Genomic DNA, 24,825 nt, shown 5'->3' on the forward strand with positions numbered 1-24,825 from the left:
CCCCGGGGCCTAGAGCGCAGAGGCCCGGGAGCGGCGTCGTCATGGCAACGGGCGCCGGCAGGAAACGAGGGACGCGCGGGAGGGAGGAGGGGTGGGAGGAGGGCGCCGAGGGGAGGGGAGGGACGGGGGAGGGGTCCGGCTGCCCCGGAAGCACCTCCCCGCCAGCCCCCTCCTCCAGCCCGGCCCGCAGCCCCCGGCCTGCAGCCCCCACCCTCTCGGCCCGGCAGGAAGTGACAGGCCCGGAGCGAGCCCCGGAGGCCTGGCAGAGCCGCGGCCGGGCCCGCACCCGGAGCGGCGGGAGGGGCGGGGAGCCGCGGCCGCGCCGGGCACCTCCCACCCCGCCCTCGGCGCCCCCGCCCCTCCAGGAAGGGGAGGAGGCGAGGGGAGCCCGCCGCGGAGGCCGAGCGAGCCCCCCGCCCGGCCCGGCGACTGGGGACCCCGGCACATGAGGTGGACGCCCCCCGGGAGCACTTCGGTGCGGAGCCGGGCGCGAAGGTAACCGGGCGGCCGCGGGCTGGGGAGGGGCAGGACCTCTGGGGGCTTGGCTGCGCGGGGATGTTTCTTCAGCCACCTCCGTCTGTGTAACGCCCCAGGTACCTCCCCCAGTTTCTTTCCCTGCCTACCTCTAGCGCTGAGCTCTGCGGTCCTTCGGCTCTGTCTGTCCAAGTCTTCTTGCTATTCATTGCGCTGCGCTTCACGCCGTCTGTCCGTCCCCCTAGTTGCTTCTGACTGCTCATGTTCTCATTCATTTTTCCTTCTCTGACTTTGGTTCTCCCATCCAAGCCTGCTGTCTAGTAATCTCCCTGCTTTGGATGGTCCGCTTGGTGCCTCGGTCTCCCAGTTCCTTGACTTCTGTCTGTCCCTCTCCTGCTTGGCTCCCTGCTATCAGTAGGCACATTTCCCAGCTCACTTGGGTCAGTTCACGCCTGGCACCGCTCTATCTGCCCCCTTCCCTCGGTGTCTTTGATTCCTCTTTGGAACCTCATTTTCATCAGGGTTCTGTGTACAGCGAGGACCCGTGGGCGCTTACTTATCCCTGTTCTTCAGACCACTTCCATTTCTCTGGCACAGTCTTCTTCCAACCACCCCCTTCTCCTGCCGCCCTTCCTATGCCCGGTACTTTCTACAAGACGGAGTTTTATGTTTAGGGAAATTTATTCCCTCCAACTCTTGGCTCAATGGGCCCAGTATCCGGTCCACTTCACTATCCTTTTCCAGCTCCCCGCCAGAGGTCCGTGCTCCTAAACCAACCCAGCCCAACCCAATCCAGTCCATACACACCCAACTACTACGGTTCAGGGTGACCACAGTTGAGCTGTTGTGGGGACCTCCGTGGATCAGCCTCTTGCTCTTTCTCTTCTGGCATGATTCTGAAGATGTAAATTCACGGTGCCTCCCAAACTTTTTGTTGTTTTCATTTTCTCTACTTAATTTTGCAGTCCCAACATTGATCACAGATGAACAGATTTACGTGGCTAAGATCCAGGAATCCTACTTTTTTTTTTTTTTTAAATTTTTTAATGTTTATTTTTGAGACAGAGAGAGACAGAGCATGAACGGGGGAGGGTCAGAGAGAGGGAGACACAGAATCTGAAACAGGCTCCAGGCTCTGAGCTGTCAGCACAGAGCCCGACGCGGGGCTCGAACTCACGGACCGCGAGATCATGACCTGAGCCGAAGTCGGCCGCTTAACCGACTGAGCCACCCAGGCGCCCCCAGGAATCCTACTTTTGATGTCAGTTTCTCCTGATTTTATTCCCTAAGCTGGTCCCTTTCCATCTCTATGTTCCTCTCACACTCTGAAAAAAAATATTACTCCGACTTCCATTTTAGGATCCTGCAGTTTATTGGCACTTCCCCCTATGAATGTAGGAATTAATGTATACTCCAGCTAGTAAAGGGGACTCCTGTCTCTGAGTCCGGTGAACTAAGTCCATTGAGCTCTATATACAACTCTGCCATGCTGCCTCTAATCCTTACCCACTTTTTTTTTTCTTCGCATGCTGATAATGAGGATTCGTGGGTCTGTATCTGTTGAGTGCTTTGATATTTTGGTGAAAGATGTGGGAGAAGGTAACCGGAGTTGAGGCTGATAGGGTTTCCCCCGTGTACTTCTTGGGTTATATCCATGTTTGCAGTGACATTTGCCACACCTACAGAGATGGGTAGAGTACTTGGGGGATGATGATGCGATCAGATGATGCCCCGAATGGAATACCGAGAAATCTCCCTAACTCTGTTTCCGGGGCCAAACGGTTTGATTTTGTCTACCTTGTTTCGTTTTGGATGTAATCATTATGATCAGTCCATTTTAATAAAACTGTTGACAGGCCTGAGCAGAAATTCTGGTTTGATGTTTACATTCCTAAACCAAATAGTGCTTTGCCGACCTAACATTTCTAGTGGCCCCGTGCCTCAGAGGTAGAGAATATAGTGTCCAGGCTTAACAAACGAGAGAGAAAAAAAAAAAAAAGAATGAACCAAAAAAAGCCATATGGTCATTTAGTGCTGTTTGGAGGCCTATTTCTTATTTCTCATCTCCTGTCTCGTTGCTTGGTTCTTAGCACTGTTTTCATGTCTGTTTGCAAATTTTATCGTAGACCTTCCCCCCCTACCCCCTCCCCGCCCCGGCGTAAATTCTGACTACTTAATTAAGTGCACCAAAAAGTTGAATCTTACTTTCTTGAAGATTTTCATTGCTGTGTATTTCATCTGTTTAATACGTGGGAGTCCCTTTGTGAAAATGATACAGTACATTCAACTGTGAAGATTTTTCTATAAATGGGGAAACTGAGGTATAAGCAGGGAAAGTGACATGCCCAGTGTGTGATTAATAGTAGCCTGAGCCGGAACCAGGAAGCTATTTGGGCTGTAGCCCAGTTCTACCTCCTGGTTCGTTTGTTTGTTTCGAGTTTTATTTATTTAAGCAATCTCTGCACCCATCCTTAAGCTCCGAACTCATGGCTTGACTCATGACTCAAGAGTCTGCATGGTCTTCTGAGTGAGCCAGCCAGGGGCCCCTCTGCCTTCCAAGTTTTCTGACCTTCCATGATGCATTTAACATATCTGTATCTCAAGCCCCTCCTCCATAAAATGAGGACAATGAATACTCAAACCCAATGACACTGACTTAAGCACAGATTGTTTTGTTTGTTTGAGGAGGTAGCATGTGTTCATGTAAAAGACCTGATACTTCCTAGCACAACTTTAACCTCAGAAAACCTCCTTTCTGCAGTGATAATATGGGGATAATCCTGTTTACCTCAAAGCTTTGTGAAAAATAATGGAGATGAAGAGCTAGTCAGTGAGAGGGCTTCTCCGTGCCTGGTGTCCATTGTTAAGATGATGCTGATAATGACGTTGCGGATCCAGACAAAAAGGAGATAACTGTTAAGTGGCTTGCGGGAATGTAAGGTAGCCTTAGCCTTAGGAGTCTTGAATTCTAGCCATTTGCTAGTTAGTGACAGTCCCAAGGGACTATGTGAAGGTTTCTTTTGAGACACTGCGTAGCTTCAAGCGATGGTATGGGGAACATATGGTTGTATGTGTTGTAGATTTGGTAATTCTCAAAAACCCAAGGAATCATGGCTACTGGAAAGAAGAGGAAGAGTCTTAGATAGCTTGAATAATAGCAAGAAATAATAGTGTGAGATCCGGTGTAAATTTTAATCCTTCGCTACTTTCCTCTAGGTCTTGAGTTAGAGCGCCGGCTTTGGGGACGCTGGACCAGTATCATGGAGACGGAGAGTGAGCAGAACTCTAACTCCACCAATGGGAGCTCCAGCTCTGGGGGCAGCTCTCGGCCCCAGATAGCTCAGATGTCGCTGTATGAACGGCAAGCAGTGCAGGTGAGGCTCAACTCGGAGGGGCTGTGATCTGTGAGTCTGGGCTTGGGGTAGGCACGGGTGCTGGGGGAGAATTGCTCTTAGCTCCTTTTCAGCAAACCGGGGCGGTTGGATTAGGTGACGACTAACGCCCCTTCCAGCCCTGAGAATCTTAGGGGTTTATAACAGTGTGACCAAGCAACCAGAGAATGAAATTCAGTCTTTAAACCATGGATTTGTATATCATTCAGTTCGTGTAGCTAGATTCTGACTACCCACTTCTCTTTGTGGATCGTCAGGTTTTTAATATTTGGTCTTTCTTGTCAGTCACCCTGAGTAATGGAAGTTTGAGACTCAGAGTTTTATTTTTTGATAAATAGTAAAATTCCACATTTAAAAAAAAATCTGCTTGGGAACGGAGCATCTTACTTAAAATAGCTTGGTTGCTAGAATAACTATGCACATCATAAGAATAGTTCTAATTATTAAAGAATAAGAAGACGGTAATATCCTAAAGTCAATACTAAAACTGCATTACCAGTATCATCCTTATAATGCCAGCTGTTGGAAAATTGTACTAATAGAATCTTTCACAAGCCCCTGTTTGCTCTCTTTTTTGTTATTTTCAACTGCTTGGGGCTCTCTCACCGTTATTGTATCCCTAGCATATGGTCTTTTATTTTTTTTTGTTCTCTTTAGTTTTTCTTCTTATTTTATTTATTTATTTATTTATTTATTTATTTATTTATTTATTTAAGTTTATTTATTTATTTTGAGAGAGAGAGGGTGGGAGAGAACTGGGGAGGGGCAGAGAGAGAGAGAGGGAGGGAGGGAATCCCAAGCAGGCTCTGCGCTGCCCACGCAGAGCCCGACCTGGGGCTGCGTCTCACGAACCGTGAGATCGTGATCTGAGCCGAAACCAAGAGTCAGATGTTCAGCCCACTGAGCCACCCAGGTGCCCCTTTGTTGATTTATTTGTTTCAATAAGCTCCACGCCCAATTTGGGGCTTGAACTCGCAACCCTGAGACCAAGAGTTGCATGCTCTATACCTACTGAGCCAGCCTGATGCCTCTTCTTTTCTTTTCATTAATTGTTTTCAACTTGTCCAGCCCTCGCTCTTTTCCTTACTACATCGCATGCTTCTCCACATTCCATTCTGGGAATTAAGAGTTCATGTGAGTTACATTGCTTTACTTTTCTTTATATACAAGAATAGAGCATGACAGAATTGTTTCTTTATTTTTTGAAGACTGTGAACTTCCTAGTTCTCCTGTAGAAAGGGACAAATCCGATGGTTGTTGATTTCGCCACACTCCCCCTCTTCTTTTGTTTCTCTCCTTAAACCTCCCTTTCCGAGGATGGCAGTCATTTGCATAGGATAGGAGTTCCAAGTGATTCTTTTGAGTGGATTGGGTTGATCCTCTCTTTTTCCTCTTAGGCTCTGCAGGCACTGCAGCGTCAGCCCAACGCGGCTCAGTATTTCCACCAGTTCATGCTCCAGCAGCAGCTCAGCAATGCCCAGCTGCATAGCCTGGCCGCCGTCCAGCAGGTGAGAGGTCAGCAGCCGGCTGGCCCAAGAGGGAGGGGGTAGGCGCTCCAGGTGGGTAGGGGCGTAAGTCCGGCTGGCAAGTGTCTTTTCTGCCTCCTGCCCTCCTGGAGGAGGACGAAGGGATCTCAGTCTCTGGGGTTGCAGTAGGAGCTGGGAGATAGAATGGCTGTGTTCTCGAACTGCGCTGTCCCATATGGCGGCCACCAGCCGTGTGTAGCTAGTGAGCCCTTGACAACAGGACTAGTCCAAATGGTAACATTATGGATCGCAAGGTCTTCGCGTGGAAAAAAAAAAAAGTAAACTGTCTGAGTGGTTTGTTTCTCTTGGTTATACGTTGAAATGAGAGATAACGGCTTAAGTAAAATCAAAGCTTATTTTGTTTCTTTTCGCTTTGCGAAAAGCGTGCGTCCTAGAAAATTATATATGTGGCTCGCATTATATTTGTGTGGGACGGCCGCGGACCAGACCTGCCAGTGACTCATGACTCATGATACGATCTGATCACAGGTTCTTCCGCCTAAGAGAAAGTGGGGGGAGGAGGAAGAGGAGGACAGATTACCGGATCTCCCCCCCGGGGGGAGTTACGTGGGAGTTACTAGGCTAGCGGATGTGGTAATGCCAGTGTTATTGGGATAGCGAATATACTCTTCCTTGCTCCGTGGTAGTCTCTGGGTTCTTACCCGAAGTCTCGATTCCATTTTGTGCTGGCGCTTAGAAGATTCCGAGTCTTCTCCTTCGTTGTCTCTGCTCTTTCTTGTTTCCTTTCCCCTCTAACAGGCCACGATTGCTGCCAGTCGGCAGGCCAGCTCCCCAAACAGCACCACACAGCAGCAGACTACCACCACCCAGGCCTCAGTGAGTACCGCCTCCTCCCACCAAGTGGCACCCTGTCCTGGGTCTTTGTCTCTGGGGTAAACAGCTTTGGGCAGCCAGTCGGAGAGTGCTTATTGAGCCATCAATAGTATTCATCGCTCTGACGTAGAGAATGTCAGTAAAAGGGAAATAACTGACTTGAATCTATATAGGACCCTTAACGAGGAGGTCTGAGAGAGGAGGAAGAAAATCCCCGGGGGGAGAAGAGGAGATAACAAAGGGAAGGGACCGATCTCTGGACCCTTTCCTGAGACGTGAAGTCTGCTTCATTCTTGTTCCTTTCCCCTCCCAGCCGTTAATGCCAGTGGGTAGGGACTGGTTTCTTTACTTCGGTAATACCCCTACAGTAGCTGGGATGACGGTTATGGATGGGAAGGTGTTATTCATCCCCCCCCCCCCGCCCCGTTCTGAAAATGAGATATTCTGCTCTTGGCTGTGTCACTCTGAATTTGTCCGTGGTGTATGTTTCCTTTGACCCCCGCCCAAAGCCTTAGCCTGGTTCCTCTCTGTACCACGCAGATCAATCTGGCCACCACGTCGGCCGCCCAGCTCATCAGCCGATCGCAGAGTGTGAGCTCTCCCAGTGCTACCACTTTGACCCAATCTGTGCTACTGGGAAACACCACCTCCCCACCTCTCAACCAGTCTCAGGCCCAGATGTATCTACGGGTAAGCCACCAACACGACCACCATCGTTCCGGGGCATAACTGTGAGTGGCCCTGGCAAACAAAGACTTGAGTGAAAGCTATTTTACTTAACTACGGTTACCCCGATATGTTAAGACACACTGATCTGCCTCCTAGGCCTTACTTATGTGTAGAATTGATGCTCAGTATCCACGGGTAGCCTGCAGATTACATCGAGATCCTAAGTTAGATGTTCGCCTTAACATTTGACTCCAGGAGCGTCACGTATAGTCCAGTCGTTAAACCTGTGGCTCAAGTACACAAACCAAGTGTTATCTCTTAGCCTGTCTACCTACTATATACATAAATACTTGTTCTGAAATCCTCATTGTCTCAACGTCTTTGATGTTTGACTCTTTGATATCAATCTGTAGTTTTATGTACATTCTAGGTTTCCTTCTGGATGACTCATCGCATATGGAGAATAAGGGTCTCCTGGGTTGGTGTGGAAAGGGGCAGGGCTTAGCAGTTTCGTATCTTCTGTTTATTTTGTCTTGTGGTCCTTCCCTTCCGTTTCTTCTGTCTTTCTTCTTTCCCTCTTGTTCTCTTTCCTTTGCTCTTCCTCTTCCTCCTCTCCTTGCCAGCCACAGCTGGGAAACCTATTGCAGGTAAACCGGACCCTGGGCCGGAATGTGCCTCTAGCCTCCCAGCTCATCCTGATGCCTAACGGGGCGGTGGCTGCAGTCCAGCAGGAGGTGCCATCGGCTCAGTCTCCGGGAGTCCATGCAGATGCAGATCAGGTCAGTGGCAACCACTTGACCTGGGGATGGGCACTGGGGAGGATGAAGGGAACGACCGCAGACCAGGGCCTGCCCTGCTACCCCATTACTACTTCTCAGGATTCTTTTTTCCTCCCCTTTTCTTAGTTTCTATAGAACTTGAATCCCTTATAGCCGATGAGTTACTCGAGTTAGGAAGGGAAGTAGATTTGACTGAAAACAGCCCTGTGGGTCTGGGAAGCCTGTTCTCATCCCAGGGTAGATTTCCTTACATTCTTTTAGCCCTCTGTGGCTCAGTTTTATTCAGGAAGTCTTAATTCTCTTTCTTTGCAGTATTCTCTTCAAGATAAGGGAATCCTGCAGTTAGCTAGATGTGAAGCCAGCCTGGCTGAGTTGCTGAAAGAACGTTCGATTCCTTCTCTTCATGAGTTACGGTAGCTGCCCACTTTCGGCAGTGTGTTTCTACTCGCTGTGTGCCCAGTAAAGTCTTCCTCACCCTTGCTCCCCGTGCCTTATCCCCAAAATACGTATATTTATTTCGAGCACGAAGCTTTTGCTTCTTATGGATGGAATGCCCACTGGGATCTCACAACCACTTTTTTCTTTCTCTTAGTTTGTCAGCAAGTAAATAGTGAGCTTGAGCTCTTTCTACTGATGTGCTCAGAAATATACTAGAGACTTTGGAAGATTGGAAAGCAATACAAGTCAAGTCTTCAAAGATCTTAGAGAACAAAGAAGTGCGAAGTAGATGGTACTAACTTGGAGGGACACATGAGTTTAGAGAAGAGTTGGCCGCATTCCTTCTCGGGGACTCTGGGGATACCTGAGTAGATTCTTAAAGGATGGATAGGATTTGATTCAGAGCAAGAAGAAAACTGAGCGAGAACAGGATGTGTAAAGGCATAACTCCTGTATGTGCCTGAGTTGGGGGTGAGTGGATAAAGTGGAGACAACAGACCTGATGGCAGAAAAGGTCAATGGCAGGGAGAAGTCTGAAAAGTACCTTCATAGGTAGCAGGGGTCATGGCTGGCTGTTGAACAGCAGATTAATAGGATAAGGACAGTATTTTGGAAAGAATTTTCTAGGAACATGTACCTGGAGAAGAAAGAGAAATTAAGGAACCTAGGAAGAGGGGCGCCTGGGTGGCTCAGTCGGTTAAGCGTCCGACTTCGGCTCAGGTCAGGATCTTACGGTCTGTGAGTTCGAGCCCCACGTCGAGGCTCTGTGCTGACAGCGTGGAGCCTGGAGCCTGCTTCGGATGCTGTGTCTCCCTCTCTCTCTGCCCCTCCCCCATTTATGGTCTGTCTCTCTCTGTCTCAAAAATAAGTAAACATTAAAAAAAAAAAAATTAAAAAAAAAAAGGAACCTAGGAAGAGATTCTTGGGAGTCATTTAGTCACTAGGGTAAGACCTTTGTTTTAGACTATGGTGACAGCAGGGGGGTCCGAGGCTGAGGTTGTGACTTCGTATCCAGTTCTTTCATTTATCCGTCTATTTATTCATCAGATATTTGAGTGTCAGTATGTGGGGGGACAGAGTAGTGGCTGAAGACGTGAATCTGATATTTGGGTCAGAATGCAAGTCCGTGACTTACTGTGTGACCCAGGCAAATGACCTAATACGTTTTTGCCAGTTTCTTCTTCCATAAGATAGCTGTTGTTAAATACCTACCTCAGGTTGTGTTGAGGGTTTACATGAGTTGTGGGTGTAAGTGCTCGAGCAGTGCCTGGACGCGGTGAGTGTTGAGACTGTTGGCTGTCATTACTATGTATCAGGTATCCCCTGCCTTGTATGCCCAAGAAGATCATGAACACTGGACTGTTAGGGAATGCAAATCATTGAAGCACCAGACATTATAAACAAAGAATCACCTGGATGGTTTAAGAAATAATTGCTTCATGAGAAAAGTACGGAGTGCTCCGCAAACACAGGAAGAGACCTAATTTAGCCTTGGGATTGGGGTGGAAAGCAAGAAAGCCACCCTTGAGGGAGGTGTCTACCTGGAAGGAGAGTGGTGAAGACATGGGAAACCTCATGTCCAAAGACCCTTTAAATCCAAAGAGGAGGGAAGGAGCTTTATACGTGGGAGGAATTAAAAAAGATGGTGGGGACAGTGTTTGGGGTTTTTGGCTTTCTGCGAAGGGCGAGAGGGCGCTGTGGACGGACTTGAAATTTGGAAGTGACGTGGAGCGATTCGAGGTTTGTTCATTTGTGTGTTTCGAGATTACGTTGGCTCCTCGCTGGAGAATAGACGGAAGTGGTGCTGGTGTGAATATAAGGAGAACGACAGCGTTAGAACAGTCGGGGGGGAAAGGTGGTGCTTGGATTGGGCAGTAACAAGGGAGAGGGACAGAAACGAATAGATTGGAGAAAAAACTTGGAAGATCTTTGAAAACGGAAAACTGATCCCGTGGATGGGGGAGTCGAGGGAATGCCAGAGATGAGGTCTGACACTGCAGTGAGGTGGCTGCTCGTGCTACTGAGGGGATGAAGAATGTTGGAGAAGGGGATTGAGGGTGAAGTTCACCCTTTTGGATATGCCGACTTCGGATGTGTTTGTGAGTCACTGGGTCACGAGGAGGTCAGCAGTTTTATATATCTGGTGCTGGAGCTTGGAGGGGAGGTCTGTGAGTTGGAGATAAACGTTCAGGAGTAGTAGGCACATAGAACATTTGGGATTGCTTGGGGAAAGGTATGGGTTGACAAGAGAAAAGCGTTCAACGATGGAGCCCCGAGGGTTAGGACAGTGCCTTAGAAAACGGAGCCGGTCACGGTCGAGTAGAGGGTGATGGACTGGCAAAGGGGAATAGGAGAGAGTGGCAGAGAAATAAGAAAATTTGGATTGTGTAGTGTCATTAAGACGGGAGCACAATGTTGGAAGAAGTGGTGAGAAGTCCTCTGTCAAATGCAGTAGAGAGGGCAAGAAAGATAGAATCACTAATAGGGATTGAGAACCATGTCAGTGGAGTTGGTGGGGGGCGGAAGTCAAAGTAGTATGACTTGAGGGATGGCTGGATAGTGAGAACAGGCACAGCGCATGTGAACAGTTACTGCCGGGTTGGCAATAACAGGAAAGGAAGATGAAGCTGGGGTTGGGACAGTGGGGTTCGGTTGTGACGGGAGGCAACCGTTAGTGGAAAGGTTGAAGAGATGGGAAGGAATTGATAGACTAATCTCCTTGAGAAGGGTGAGGGGTGGGGCCCTGACTGTGGGATTTGATAGAAGGGAGGAAGGGAGAGCAGGGAAAAAGGAAGTGGTGGGTGTTTATGAGGGGGATGTATAGGTGTGGTGATGGAGCTCATGGAGGGTGCTCGTAATGGTTTTATTGTCTCTGCAGGGGTGATGAGGAAGAGGGGGATGAGCAAGTGGTTCTGAGGTGTATAGGGAGACTAGGACAGTTTTATTTATTTATTATTTATTTTTGAATTTTTTTTCCTAACATACATTTATTTTTGAGAGACAGAGAGAGATAGAACACAAGCAGGGGAGGAGCAGAGAGAGAGAGGGAGACACAGCATCCGAAGCAGGCTCCAGGCTCCAGGCTCCGAGCTGTCAGCACAGAGCCCGACGTGGGGCTCGAACTCCCGGACCGCGAGATCATGACCTGAGCTGAAGTCAGCCACTTAACCAACTGCGCCACCCAGGCACCCCAGACTAGGACAGTTTTAAACAACCATTGTGGAAAGCTGATTAGAAAAAAACTGTAGAATTGCCAGATCATATTAAGTGCCCCAGCACCCAATCCTGATGATTCTTCTAAATCTCTTAAAATCTATCACTTCTTTACCGCTTGCCTGAACTCAGGTTCTTATTATTTTTTTACCTGAATTACTATACTAATTTTCTAATTGGTCTCTTGACTTTAGCCCTATCTACCTCTAAGCATCTTCCGTATTACTATCAGAATAAGGTTTTTTTTTGAGAGAGAGAACGCATGCATGTGCGTGGGGGAGGGGCAGAGGGGGAGAGAGAGAGAGAGAGAGAGAGAGAGAGAGAGAGAGAGAGAATCTTAAGCAGGCTTCTTGCCCAGCATGGAGCTTGACGTGGGACTCTATCTCATGACCCCGAGATCATGACCTGAGCTGAAATCAAGAGTAGGATGCTTAACTGACTGAACCACCCAGGTGCCCCCCCAGAATGAGTTTTTTTTTTTTTTTTTTTAAGTTTATTTATTTTGAGATTTATTTATTTTGCACAAACAGGTGAGGGGCAGATAGAAGGAGAGACAGAATCCCAAGCAGGCTCTGTGCCAACAGCACAGAGCCCAGTGCGGGGCTTGAACTCATGAACTGTGAGATCATGACCTGAGCTGAGATCAAGAGTCAGTCGTTTAACCTACTGAGCCACCCAGGTGCCCCAGAATAAGTTTTTTAAATAAGAAAATATGTGTTGTTACTAACATTATTTTGAATTGTACTCCTGGTGTATCAGATTTGATAAATCACAATCCTTGGTTCATGATATCCTGTCAGCAACGGTCCATTCGTGGTCCACTTTTATGTATTTACTCAGTATGTTTTCATGATGTAATAAGCAATCCCCAGTTCCACCCACTGCCTGCCCCTACCCATGGTCACAATCATTCTGATTCCTAGGTCCATCCTTCCCTGTGTCCCTTTTCTTAATAGTTTTATTGTGCTTACATTTCTCAGAAGTACTTGTTATTATGGAAAATTTCACACTTCTGGAAAAAAATAGTAAAAAACATGAAGCCCTATGTACCTACCAACCAGCTGCAACATTTGTCAACACATGGCCATTCTAGCCAGGCCCCTTCCCTCCACCTGTGGATTATTTAGAAGCAAATTCCAGATACCATATTTGATATATATAATATATATTTTTATATATATCAGATATATAATATACATATATATTTGAGATATATATATATATATATATATATATAATATATATATAATATATATAATATATTTACTTTGTAGTTCAATTTAGAAAGTCTTTGTGTTGTATATAATTTTGGGGGAATACTTGTCCAGATCCGTCCATACTGTTGCATGCTGTTGTGTTTTATTAATATTGATTTCTATGTAGCATTCCATTGTGTGAATATACGACAGTTCATTCATCTTCTCTTCTGATAACGGTCATTTGGGTTGTGTCCAGGCTTTTGTTACCTGTGAAGAGTGCTGCTGTGAACATTCTTAGACATCAGCAAGAGTTTCTCCTGCGGCATTCCTGGATTAGGGGCTGTGTGAATGGTCAACTTTATTTTTTACTTATTTATTTTCTTCCCAATTTTTACTTAAATTCTGGTTAGTTTTAACATATAGTGTAATACTGGTTTCAGGAGTTGAAGAATGTTCAACTACAGGATATGATGCCAAACTGTTTTCCAAAGTGTTTGTATTGACTTATGCTTCTATCGGCACCATTTATTTTATTTTTTTATTTTCAAATTTTGTTTTTACGTTTATTCATTTTTGAGAGACAGAGAGACAGAACACACGCGGGGGAGGGGCAGAGAGAGAGGGAGATGCAGAATCCGAAGCAGGCTCCAGGCTCTGAGCTGTCCGCCCAGAGCCAGACGCGGGGCTCAATCCCACGAACCGCGAGATCATGACCTGAGCCGAAGTCGGACGCTCAACCGACTGAGCCACCCAGGCGCCCCATATCGGCACCATTTAAAAGAATGGTTTCAACTGTAGATTTGTGTTTGTGTATTCTACTTAATACTCTTCAGTGGCTTCCTGTAATCTGTTAGGTGCTCGTCATTCCTCTCTTCGTATTTTGGAGTCCTTACTATGTCAGGCACTGTGCTAGGTGCTAGAGATGGAACAGTGGAGGAGACAGATCAACTTTGTTTGCGAACTGAAGTTCAGACTCTCCTAATTTTAATATACCAAGCCCTTCATGATCTGGTACCTTTCTACCTCGCCAGCCTGAGCCTACCTTCCTAGCTTCGTTTCTTGTCACTCCCTCTAACTACCCCCCCCCCCCCCCCCCCCCGCACATAACGAAATATTTATAATTTCCAGAAATGCTGTGCTCTTTCTTGGCTTGATGGTTTTCCAAATGTTGTTACCTATATCTTCAAACCTCCGCCTTCACTCTTACCTGTCGAGTCTCAGGTCAAACAAAAGACTGTTTTAGGAAGTCTTCCCTGATCTCCCTGGTCTGACTCAGTCCTCCTCCTCTGTGTTCCCATGGCAGTTTGTGCATATCTCTGCATAGTATCCTATGGCTACTGGTGATTTTCTGGTCTTTTCTGGTGGAAAGTACTCATTAAGAGGAGGGATCGTGTGTCTTTCGTCCCTGCGTTTCCAGTATCCAACGTAGTACCTGAAGCATAGTAGGTATTTGGTAGATGTTGAAGGAATGAATGGAGAGCAAAGGGAAAATCTGAGACTTTTTTTTTTTTAATTTTTTTTTTAATTTTTTTTTTTTTTTTCAACGTTTATTTATTTTTGGGACAGAGAGAGACAAAGCATGAACGGGGGAGGGGCAGAGAGAGAGGGAGACACAGAATCGGAAACAGGCTCCAGGCTCTGAGCCATCAGCCCAGAGCTGGACGCGGGGCTCGAACTCACGGACCGCCAGATCGTGACCTGGCTGAAGTCGGACGCTTAACCGACTGCACCACCCAGGCGCCCCTGGAAAATCTGAGACATTTTGAAGGAATAAATGAGTGAACTTGCTGATGGGTTTGATAGTGGATGAAGGAAACCGAAAATCAAATGTGATTCGAGTCCCTCCCTGAGTGACTGGAAGGACTTTCGTGTGTGTAATTGACAAGGTGGGGGGTATGAGTTTTGAGGGGGGCTGGGGAATATCGGTGGCTATCCTCACTGCTACTGAATCATCATAGAAATCTTGACCTTAGTCCCTCCTGTTCCCCCCTTTTCAGTATATCTCTTTCTTCTTATCTTTCAGGTGCAGAATTTGGCAGTGAGGAACCAACAGGCCTCAGCCCAAGGACCCCAAATGCAAGGCTCTACTCAGAAGGCCGTTCCTCCTGGAGCCTCCCCTGTGTCTAGCCTCTCCCAGGCCTCTAGCCAGGCCCTAGCTGTGGCTCAGGCATCCTCTGGGGCTTCAGGCCAGTCCCTGAACCTCAGTCAAGCTGGTGGAGGCAGCGGAAGTAGCATCCCAGGGTCCATGGGTCCAGGTGGAGGTGGCCAGGCACCTGGGGGCTTGGGTCAGTTGCCTTCCTCAGGAATGGGTGGTGGTGGGAGCTGTCCCAGGAAGGGCACGGGAGTGGTGCAGCCCTTGCCTGCAGCCCAGACAGTGACTGTGAGTCAGGGAAGCCAGACGGAAGCAGAAAGTGCAGCGGCCAAGAAGGCAGAAGCAGATGGGGCTGGTCAGAACGTGGGCATGAACCTGACTCGGACAGCTACACCTGCTCCCAGCCAGACCCTTATTAGCTCAGGTAAGCTTGTCACCTCTCGTCACGGCATCATTCTCTCAGAACTTGTTTGAAATCTTCAGAGTACGTTTCTTTGCCTTTTTTCCTGCTTCTCTTGGTCCTGGAGTAGTGGAAGGGAAGAAAATCGCATCAGCCTCGATCGTAGTCGTCCAGGGAGAGAGGGGGACTGGTAATAGAGCTAGATCACGCCCTGTTTTCCACTAGGCAGCAATCAGTGTGCAAACAATTGCTTCGTTCCCTTCTTCGGCCCTGAGTTTACCCACCCTACCCATTCATTTCCCTCGTTCTTACTGAATTGCCTCCTGTGTTGTAGGAGGTGTTAGGGATGTGTCTTTTTTTTTAAAGTTTATTTATTTTGAGAGAGAGAGTGAGAGTGCTAGCAGAGGAGGGGCAGAGAGAGGGGGAGAAAGAGGATCCCAAGCAGGCGCCGCGCTGGCAGCGCAGAGCCCGACTTAGGGCTCATTTGCGAACCGTGAGATCACGACCTGACACCGAAATCAAGAGTTGGACGCTTAACCGACTGAGCCACCCAGGTGCTTCAGGGATGCATCTTTGAAAAACAGAGGCCTTGTCCTCGTGGAGCTTAGGATTTAGCTTAAGGGATGACTTCTCCTCTCACTGTTTAATGATGATTAGTTGGACCAGCCAGGGTAGAGCAGAGCACTTCGGACTAGCAAGCAGAGCACAGTTGAATATAGTCACCTTGTGATCATCTGTATCAATGATAAGGGTAAAAAAAAGAATAAATAATGTTAACCCCAAATGGTTTATACTTCTTTTATTTTTTATGTTTTTTTTTTTTTTTTCATTTTTTAAAAGATATTTGAGATAGCGCGCCAGCAGGGGCATGCGCGTGGGGGAGGGGCGGAGAGAGACTCCCAAGCAGGCTCTGCCCGCCGTGGGGTTCGATCTCATGACAGATCACGATCTGAGCCGGTATCAAGGGTCGGACGCTTAATGAGCCACCCGGGTGCCCCTGTACTTGCTTTTAGACTGTGGTTAGATAGAGTTAGATGTGTGCACCTTACTTGGTAAGGTTTATGTTTGCCTGCCTTGTTTCTAGCACTTTGGTCGTTGCTGTGTTGGGATGATTTACTTACAAAAAGTTAGGAGTTAATTATCGGCTGTATTACTAATACCTAGGTATTTACGTACCATAGCGCTTCTATTTCTAAAGGGCTTTTGTCTCACATACGCTCTCTGGACAATCTGGGAGAATATGGGTGGGGGGTGGGGGGTGGGATTGTCAGCTCCACTTGCAGGGGAGGAACCTGGGTAAAGTCAGAGATTATAGCTGCGACTCTTAAAGACCCCCACAGGTGGTGACCTAAACTGATGAGTCTGGAAAACCGAGGCATTCACCGGAAAATGTTGGTATCTTTACCTCTGAGGACCTTCGTTCTTTCAGCCACTATTACGTCCTTCTCATGTGCCGGGCACTGGGCTGGGCTCTAGGGATGTAAAAAAGTGAAGAAAGCGGGGACTCAACCCTTGAGGAGTCCAGTCCAGTCGCACAGAAGATGGGCCAGCCGTTCTCCTTTGCTGGGTCCCACTAGCAGGATTTAGCATAGCAAAGGGAATAAAAGTTAGATGGATACAAGAACTTACCGAGGGCTCTCGAGTTCTTTCCTTGAGGTCCTCCATCCTAGACAGAGGTGGTAATGTCTGACTCAGACGAAAGAGCGTGACCGCAGCGCTCTCTCGGGTCCGCCGCAGGTTAGATTTGCAGTCGCCGCGCGATACCAAGAGCAAGTGTGCTTTGGAAGGGTGGTTTTACTCTTCGTCGGTAACGAGGGTGATTTTCTGCTCCTCCCCTCCGTCCCGTTCGGGCGGTTCCTGCAGCCACCTACACGCAGATCCAGCCCCACTCCCTGATCCAGCAGCAGCAGCAGATCCACCTCCAGCAGAAACAGGTGGTGATCCAGCAGCAGATCGCCATCCACCACCAGCAGCAGTTCCAGCACCGCCAGTCCCAGCTCCTTCACACCGCCACGCACCTCCAGTTGGCCCAGCAGCAGCAGCAACAGCAGCAGCCGCCGCCGCCGCCGCCGCCCCCGCCGCCGCCGCCGCCCCCCCCGCCGCCGGCCACGGCTCTCACTGCCCCTCAGCCGCCGCAGGTCCCGCCTACTCAGCAGGTCCCGCCTTCCCAGTCCCAGCAGCAAGCCCAGACCCTGGTGGTTCAGCCCATGCTTCAGTCTTCACCCTTGTCCCTCCCGCCCGACCCGACCCCCAAGCCGCCCATCCCCATCCAGTCCAAGCCGCCGGGGGCACCCATCAAGCCTCCTCAGTTAGGGGCTGCGAAGATGGCAGCCACCCAGCAACCACCACCCCATATCCCCGTGCAAGTCGTGGGCACCCGGCAGCCGGGGACAGCCCAGGCGCAGGCCCTGGGGTTGGCACAGCTGGCGGCCGCCGTACCTACTTCCCGGGGGATGCCCAGCACAGCGCAGCCTGGTCAGGCCCACTTGGCCTCCTCGCCACCTTCGTCCCAGGCTCCTGGCGCGCCGCAAGAGTGCCCTCCCGCCTTGGCCTCCGGGATGACCCTTGCTCCTGTGCAGGGGACGGCGCACGTGGTAAAGGGCGGGGCTACCACCTCCTCACCTGTCGTAGCCCAGGTACCTGCCGCCTTCTACATGCAGTCCGTGCACCTGCCGGTGAGTGCCATCTGATGGTTTTGAGGGCACGGTCACCTTCCAGTGGGCCTGGGGCTCAGTGGAAACAGAGTTTAACTTAGGAGGGGAATGAAGAGAAGAAGGGAGCCTTGGTGGCTCAGTGGGTTGAGCATCCGACTCTTGTTTCGGCTCGGGTCACAATCCTCGGGTTGTGGGATCGAGCCCCGTGACGGGCTCTGCACTGAGCATGGAGCCTGCTTGGGACCCTCTCCCTCCCTCGCTCTGCCCCCGACCCCACTCGCTCGCTCTCTCTCTCTCTCTCTTAAAAAAAAAAAAAAAAAGTTGGAAAAGTTAAGATACTGATATTTATCATTTAACCTTAACTTCTTCATTGGAAGCCCCATCTCCCAATACAGCCACACTGGGGTTAGGACTTATGAATTGGGAAGGAGGAGACCACAAACATTCAGTCCATAACAAATCCATAATTCATACGTGTGAGTGAGTGAGCACGCGTGTGTGAATAAGTTACTGCATCAGTTGCTCTGTTAATCATCGTCTTGTTTCATCGGTGACCATTATTTGTTACAAACCCTAAAACTGAAAAAGATACTGGTATTTGCTCCTTTTGTAAGGGAGACATTAATAGAAGGTTAAGGTACTGGTACTCATTCGTTCCTTTTGTAAGAGAGAGACATTAATGTATGTAATTGTACTTCATACTCCTGAATTTGCTATTGAATTCATTCTGGGTTTTTGGCTCTCTACTAAGTTAGATCAAGATAGCCTTGATCACTTAAATGGATCTTTGGAAAAACAGTAGTTCTCGGTTGGGCCAGAATGGATCCAGGGTTCTGAGGTCTAGGTCAGGGCTACATGTGACGTTTTCTTTTGTCCTGATGTAGAAGATACACTTCTTGGGAATGACCAGGAATCTTAGTGTACCGTGGGGAGTATACCAACTGGGGAATCTGAAATGAGAAAATTTTTGCTGGTGTTATGGGAGTAATGGAGGTTCTTTATGCTCCTTCACTCATATATCTTGATTTCTTTCCTGTTCTTCACTTGATAGAGCAAACCCCAGACGTTGGCTGTCAAACGGAAGGCAGAATCTGAGGAGGAGAGAGACGATGTCTCCACATTGGGTTCAATGCTTCCTGCCAAGGCATCTCCAGCAGCAGAGAGCCCAAAGGCCCTGGAGGAGAAGAGCAGTCTTGGAGGTGAGTAACTGACTTGTGCAGTGCAGAGATTAGAGAAATGTTCGGAGTGGGCCGAAAGATAAATCTGGTTCAGGAGAATACGGGAATACGGGCCTGAACTTGGATGAATGAGTGGATCCAAAAACAGGGACACCAGGGTGAATGCTCAGAGGTGAACGTGTATCACTGTGGAAGATCACACTGGCTTGGCAAACAGATGGACCAGTTACGTCATACCCGGTCTGCTCCTTAGTCTGTGTTTGTTTTCCAGAGAAAGCTGAACCAGTGACCGGTGTGAATGCTAATACTCCAAGCAGTGAACTAGTAGCCTTGGCTCCTGCCCCGTCAGCACCCCCTCCTACACTAGCCATGGTGTCCAGACAGATGGGTGACTCAAAACCCCCACAGGCCATCGTGAAGCCCCAGATTCTCACCCACATCATTGAAGGCTTCGTTATCCAGGAAGGAGCAGAGCCTTTCCCGGTGAGGGCAGGGCCATAAGGTGGGACTTTCAAGTGGAGACGTGGTCTGATTACTGTCTTTCCAAAGTCCGCTAAAATCAACGGTCTCAGAACTGTGTAATTATTAGAGAATGGTCCAGTTCTGTTGTGCGCATAGTGAGTTGTGAAGGAAAAGAAGGAAGGGAAGTGGGAAGATTATGTGTAGACCAGAAAAAATGGCAATGTTGGGAGAGGAGAAGAAAAGGAAAAAGCTGTTCATGTTTAGCTCCACAAACTGGGTTGTATGAGAACGAAGAGACGTGTGGTGGAGAAGTTAAGGGACTTTTTCTAGGTTGCCAGCCCTTGCAGAACCAGGACCAGAATGCTGGTGTTCTGCGACTTTGGAAGGCAGAGGACAGCCGAGGTAGAAACCTGTCTCCCAGGGGCTTATGGGAGAAGAGCCAGTTAGGCACTCCTGATTGTCCTCTTGAACAGGTTTCTCTGCACCAGGGTTGGGTTAACTCAGAGAACCAGGCAGAGATGGCTGAGGAACACTGGGGAAAGCTATCGAGAAGCAGAAGGGAGTCGGGCTGACTTCCCTGTAAACTTTGTCTGGCACAGGTGGGTTGTTCTCAGTTACTGAAAGAGTCTGAGAAGCCGCTGCAGACCGGCCTCCCGACGGGGCTGAATGAGAATCAGTCAGGTGGCCCCTTGGGAGGGGACAGCCCATCGGCTGGTGAGTATTCATTTAGAGACCCATCCGGGGAAGGAGGCTCACGGAGATGTGTTTGACTCAGTGTAAAATAGTAATTATTTAAGGTGGGAATTATGTGAAGTCCATTCACACACAGCAACTATATTAAATACCAGAATGTGTAGAATCACACAAGAGGAGTTCCAGAGGATTAGGGTAGTTTTTTCCAGCAAACCTCTTGAATTATTTACTGTAAGGATATATTTTTCAAAAGATCTCAAAGAGGAGACTTCTCCGACTTTGGCTCAGGTCATGAGCTCATGGTTTGTGAGCTCAAGTTCCGTGTGGGGCTCTGTGCCGACGGCTCAGAGCCTGGAGCTGCTTCAGATTCTGTGTCTCCCTCTCTCTCTGCCCCATCCCGGCTTGTTCTCTCCCTCTCTCTCTCTCTCTCTCTCTCTCTCTCTCTCTCTCTGTCTCTCGCTCTCTGTCTCTCAGAAATAAATAATAAAAACATTAAAAAAAAACAAAATAGGATACTTCTTTTTGTAAAAAAAATTTTTACGTTTACTTTTGAGAGACATAGCGTGAGCGTGGAGTGGGGGAAGGGCAGAGAGAGAGAGAGAGAGGGGGAGAGAGAGGATCTGAAGCAGGCTCTGCACTGATAGCAGGGAGCCCGATGTGGGGCTCGAACTCCGGAACCGTGAGGTCGTGACCTGAGCTGAAGTTGGACGCTTAACCGACTGAGTCACCCAGGCACCCCTAGTCCTCCTTAGTCTAGATTTTCTAATGTACATTAAGGACTCTGTTTACATTTCCCCCACGGCTTTTGTAAACTGTTGTTGGGAGAGGGATCTTGTATCTTTGTAGTTAGTAATTAGTTCCTCTGTCCTGCTTGCTAATGCAGTCTTATCTGAAATCTGAGAGTATGAATTAGGATAAAGTTCGTCTTGGGGGCACCTGGGTGGCTCAGTTGGTTAAGCGTCCGACTCTTGGTTTAGGCTCAGGTCTTGATCACACGGTTCCTGAGTTCGAGCCCCGAATCGGGCTCTGCACTGGTGGCGTGGAGCTCGCGTGGGATTCTCCCTCTCCTCTCTCTCTGCTTCTCCCCCACTCTTAAGCGCACTCTCTTTCTCAAAATAAAGAAACGTTAAAAAAAACATTACAAGGAAAAAAAGGCCAAAGCTAGTCATCGAAAACGGAAACAGTCTGCCTTAAGTCTGAAGCCCAGGGACGTTCCTGAGGGACACACCTTTATGGTTTTGGATTCTGAACTTCAGGTTGTAGGGATTCTGACTTAGGTCGCGTAGCTCCGTGGGGGCAAACCCTGAGAGTGATTAGTCAACTGTGGGCCGCACGACGGCCTGAGCGGCAGCGGAACCGGTGACCGCTCTCCAGCGAGGCCTTGTTTTCCAGAGCTGGATAAGAAGGCGAATCTCCTGAAGTGTGAGTACTGCGGGAAGTATGCTCCCGCAGAGCAGTTTCGCGGCTCCAAGAGGTTCTGCTCCATGACTTGCGCTAAGAGGTACCACGGGCACCCCTTCCTCACCTTCTGCACCCGTTCTTCCGTCTAACAGGGCGCCCCCCCCCCCCCCCCCCCCCCCCGCTTCCTTCCCTGGGATCATCTCACAGCTGATCGTTCAATGAGTCTCCTTGCCTGTCTGCTGGCCCGTTCGTCCCCGAGTCGGTTCTTAAGACACCGATTCACGTTTAGCGAAAGGTAGCAGGGTAGTCTTTGTAGCACCTTTGACGCCCGGCGCGTGCCCTGACCTGTAGGTATAACGTGAGCTGTAGTCACCAGTTCCGGCTGAAGAGGAAAAAAATGAAAGAGTTCCAGGAAGCCAACTACGCTCGTGTTCGTCGGCGTGGACCCCGCCGTAGCTCCTCCGACATCGCCCGCGCCAAGATCCAGGGCAAGCGCCACCGGGTGAGCTGCCGGTGCAGAGCCGGCTCCCTTTCAAGTGGTCCTTTTCCCTTGGTCCTCCCCTACCGGGCGATTCCTTTGCCCAGGTGAAAGACAGCAGGACACCAGAACTCATTTTTGTATTGATTGCATCACTTGAAATTCCAAGAGATCCTGACCTCTGGTCTCCTTTCACCTGATGACTGGTTCACGTATCCGTTATCTCGACATTACATTTGGGAAAAGCCAAATTGTTGGAAGAAGGGAGAATTGAGGAAGTGATAGCATATACTTGAAAGCGACTTGAGAGTGGGCTAGTGACTGGGCATTTGCAAACCAAGCGCGGGTTTTTCCCTCGCGGTGATGCTAGGTTTTCCTCTCTGCCCAATTATTGGCCCAAACCCCAATGGCTGGGGAGGGCAGGGGGACACCTCACGCCCCGTATTCATGATCTCACTGCTTTGGGATTCTCTCCTTAGGGTCAAGAGGACTCTAGCAGGGGTTCGGATAATTCCAGTTACGATGAAGCACTCTCTCCGACATCTCCTGGGCCTTTATCTGTGAGAACTGGGCATGGAGAACGTGACCTGGGGACCCCCAATACGGTACCACCGACGCCAGAATTACATGGCATCAACCCTGTGTTCCTGTCCAGCAATCCGAGCCGTTGGAGCGTAGAAGAGGTGTATGAGTTCATTGCTTCTCTACAAGGTACTGAGGATCTATCCGGCAGAACCCGGATCCCATACAGGTTGAGTTTCCTTAGGTCACCCAGTGTGGGCCTTCGTGACAGGGAACGTGACTGACTCTTAAGCGGTAGGGACTGAAGTACGGTATGATGAAGGCTCTACTCTTGATCGTTGCCCAAGTTACTTGTCCACAGCCTGGTTTCTTAATTTCCTTCTGGGTTGATTGTCCTCAACTGTGTCAGCAGCCTTGCAGTGTTTGATTTTCACCTTCATGTTTCTTACCGATAATTTTTGGAGAAAGTATATTTTTTGTGTGTGACGGTGATACCTGTCACAGATATAAGACTTTTTCCCACTACAGGGACTAGGAAATAAGGGGCCGTTGTTAACTCCACGCTCTTCAAGGCAGGATTGTTTATAAGCTACTCTGGAAAAAGGATGGTTTTCTCCAGAAAACAAAATCACTGTACCCGTTTTGCCATTTGTGTGAATTATGGGTCCTTAAGCAAAACTGCCACAAAGGCTCCGAACTTTGTTTTTTGCTACTATGAAAGAAAACAGGTCGATCTTGCTCCTTCCTTTTCCTCCTTGCTCAAGCTATTTGAATGAAGTTATTTCTATGATTGGACAACTTTGTCATTCTTCTTTTATCTCGGCTTTTTTAAATGTTCATTTTGGGGAGAGAAAGAGAAAGAGCGTGCAAATGGTGGACAGGCAGCGCGGAGAGAGAGGATCCTAAGCGGTTTCCGTGCTGTGTATGCAGAGTCAGACGGGGGGCTTGAACTCACGAACTGCGAGATCATGACCTGAGCTGAAATGGCGAGTCTGATGCTCAACCGACAGCCAGCCAGGGGCCCTGAGGCTTTTTGTTTTCATATTTATTTTTTTAATTTTTACTTAAAAAATTTTTAATGTTTATTTGTTTTGGAGAGAGACAGAGCATGGGCAGGGGAGGGGCAGAGGGAGAGGGAGACACAGGACCTGAAGCAGGGCTTGAACCCACGGACCGTGAGATCATGACCTGAGCCCAAGTCGGATGCTTAACCGACTGAGCCACCCAGGCGCCCGTTTTCATCGTTAGTTTCTCCCTCGTATCCTCGGGTGCCCCTATGTGGTTTCTCATGTGTATTCCCCCATTTCCTTCTAGGCTGCCAAGAGATTGCAGAGGAGTTCCGTTCCCAGGAGATTGATGGACAGGCCCTTTTATTACTTAAAGAGGAACATCTCATGAGTGCCATGAACATCAAGTTGGGCCCTGCCCTCAAGATCTGCGCCAAGATCAACGTCCTCAAGGAGACCTAAGGTGGCCCTCTCGCACACACGAGCCGAAGGCGGACACTCTCCACTGTCCAGGTTATAACCTGGTAGCAGCAGACTTTACAGGGAAGAAAGAGCTGTTCCAATTACGTAAATCTTCTGGAGAGGGGATTACCGAGACAGGGAAGAAAAGTGCAAGAATTGGTTGCTGGTGCTACATGGCTGCAGCTGTGACATTTTCTCCAGGTTCTACCTTCATTTTTAAAAGTTACGGTTCTCGCTTTTCTCACTCCCCCTGATCCAATCTTTATAAAAAGAGGCAGTCTAGAGAAGTAGGACTGCTCCGCCTTATCCTGGAGTGGAGTACATAGCCAGGGCCTCAGCTCTCCGGGAGGAGGAACAGACCGTGTGGAACCGTAAGGAAGTGGGTGGAACGCGGGTGTGCCTCCGCAGCGGGAGAGCCAGGTGGGGTTTTTCTAGCTGGCTTGACACGAGCGGCAAAATCTGGCGGCCCCTCTCTTCCCTCTGGACCGCCTGGCCGTGGCCCGGGGTCTTTTGTCGTCGCTCCCTCGGTACTGAACGTTTTCTCCTGCGTTCCTGGCAGGGTCACCAGCCCGCGCAGAGACTCGGTCGGCGTCATTCTGATCCGCTGCAGGGGCTAAAAAGTGTTGGGCACGCGTGTGGCTGTCATTCGTTCCGCATCCCCGTGCTCCCTTCAGTCTATCTGTGTGTCTTCTACCCTCCCTTTCTTTTCAGTTCCAACTCTGCTCTGTCCTATAGCTTTATTCAAACAGGAGTGTGTGGGGCTGAGGTCAGGAGTGTAAGTACCTGCCTTAGGCGCTATTCCTTATACAACAAAAATATTAAATATTTTTTTCCTCCTCAGTAAAAGGATAAAAATTGGTCTCAGTTGTCTCTTACTCCATTCCAGTGTCTCTACCCTCTTCTTTCATACAAAAGACTAGGGCAAGTTGTTTGTTTGTTTTTTTAATCTTTT

General features: G+C 48.9%; 1 protein-coding gene across 5 annotated transcripts; it reads left to right on the top strand.

Moving 5' to 3' along the window:
- The first annotated feature begins 228 nt into the window (after positions 1 to 228).
- PHC1 (polyhomeotic homolog 1) lies at positions 229 to 24,733 on the top strand. 5 transcript variants are annotated; one of them, XM_045465727.1, is made up of 16 exons: positions 229 to 495; positions 3,691 to 3,848; positions 5,264 to 5,374; positions 6,152 to 6,229; positions 6,767 to 6,916; positions 7,519 to 7,674; positions 14,548 to 14,809; positions 14,891 to 15,040; positions 16,880 to 17,691; positions 18,722 to 18,869; positions 19,120 to 19,331; positions 19,910 to 20,024; positions 21,396 to 21,504; positions 21,756 to 21,906; positions 22,362 to 22,593; positions 23,719 to 24,733. In XM_045465727.1, the coding sequence occupies exons 2-16, from the start codon at positions 3,735 to 3,737 to the stop codon at positions 23,871 to 23,873; spliced, it is 2,955 nt and encodes a 984-aa protein (XP_045321683.1). In that variant the 5' UTR covers positions 229 to 495; positions 3,691 to 3,734; the 3' UTR covers positions 23,874 to 24,733. The 5 variants fall into 5 exon arrangements, with proteins under 5 accessions (XP_045321683.1, XP_045321684.1, XP_045321681.1 ...); XM_045465728.1 differs by having other exon boundaries at positions 7,543 to 7,674; XM_045465725.1 differs by having other exon boundaries at positions 14,548 to 15,040.
- The last annotated feature ends 92 nt before the right edge of the window (positions 24,734 to 24,825 follow it).

Source organism: Leopardus geoffroyi, chromosome B4, assembly GCF_018350155.1.
Source record: "Leopardus geoffroyi isolate Oge1 chromosome B4, O.geoffroyi_Oge1_pat1.0, whole genome shotgun sequence".
Taxonomy (NCBI): domain Eukaryota; kingdom Metazoa; phylum Chordata; class Mammalia; order Carnivora; family Felidae; genus Leopardus; species Leopardus geoffroyi.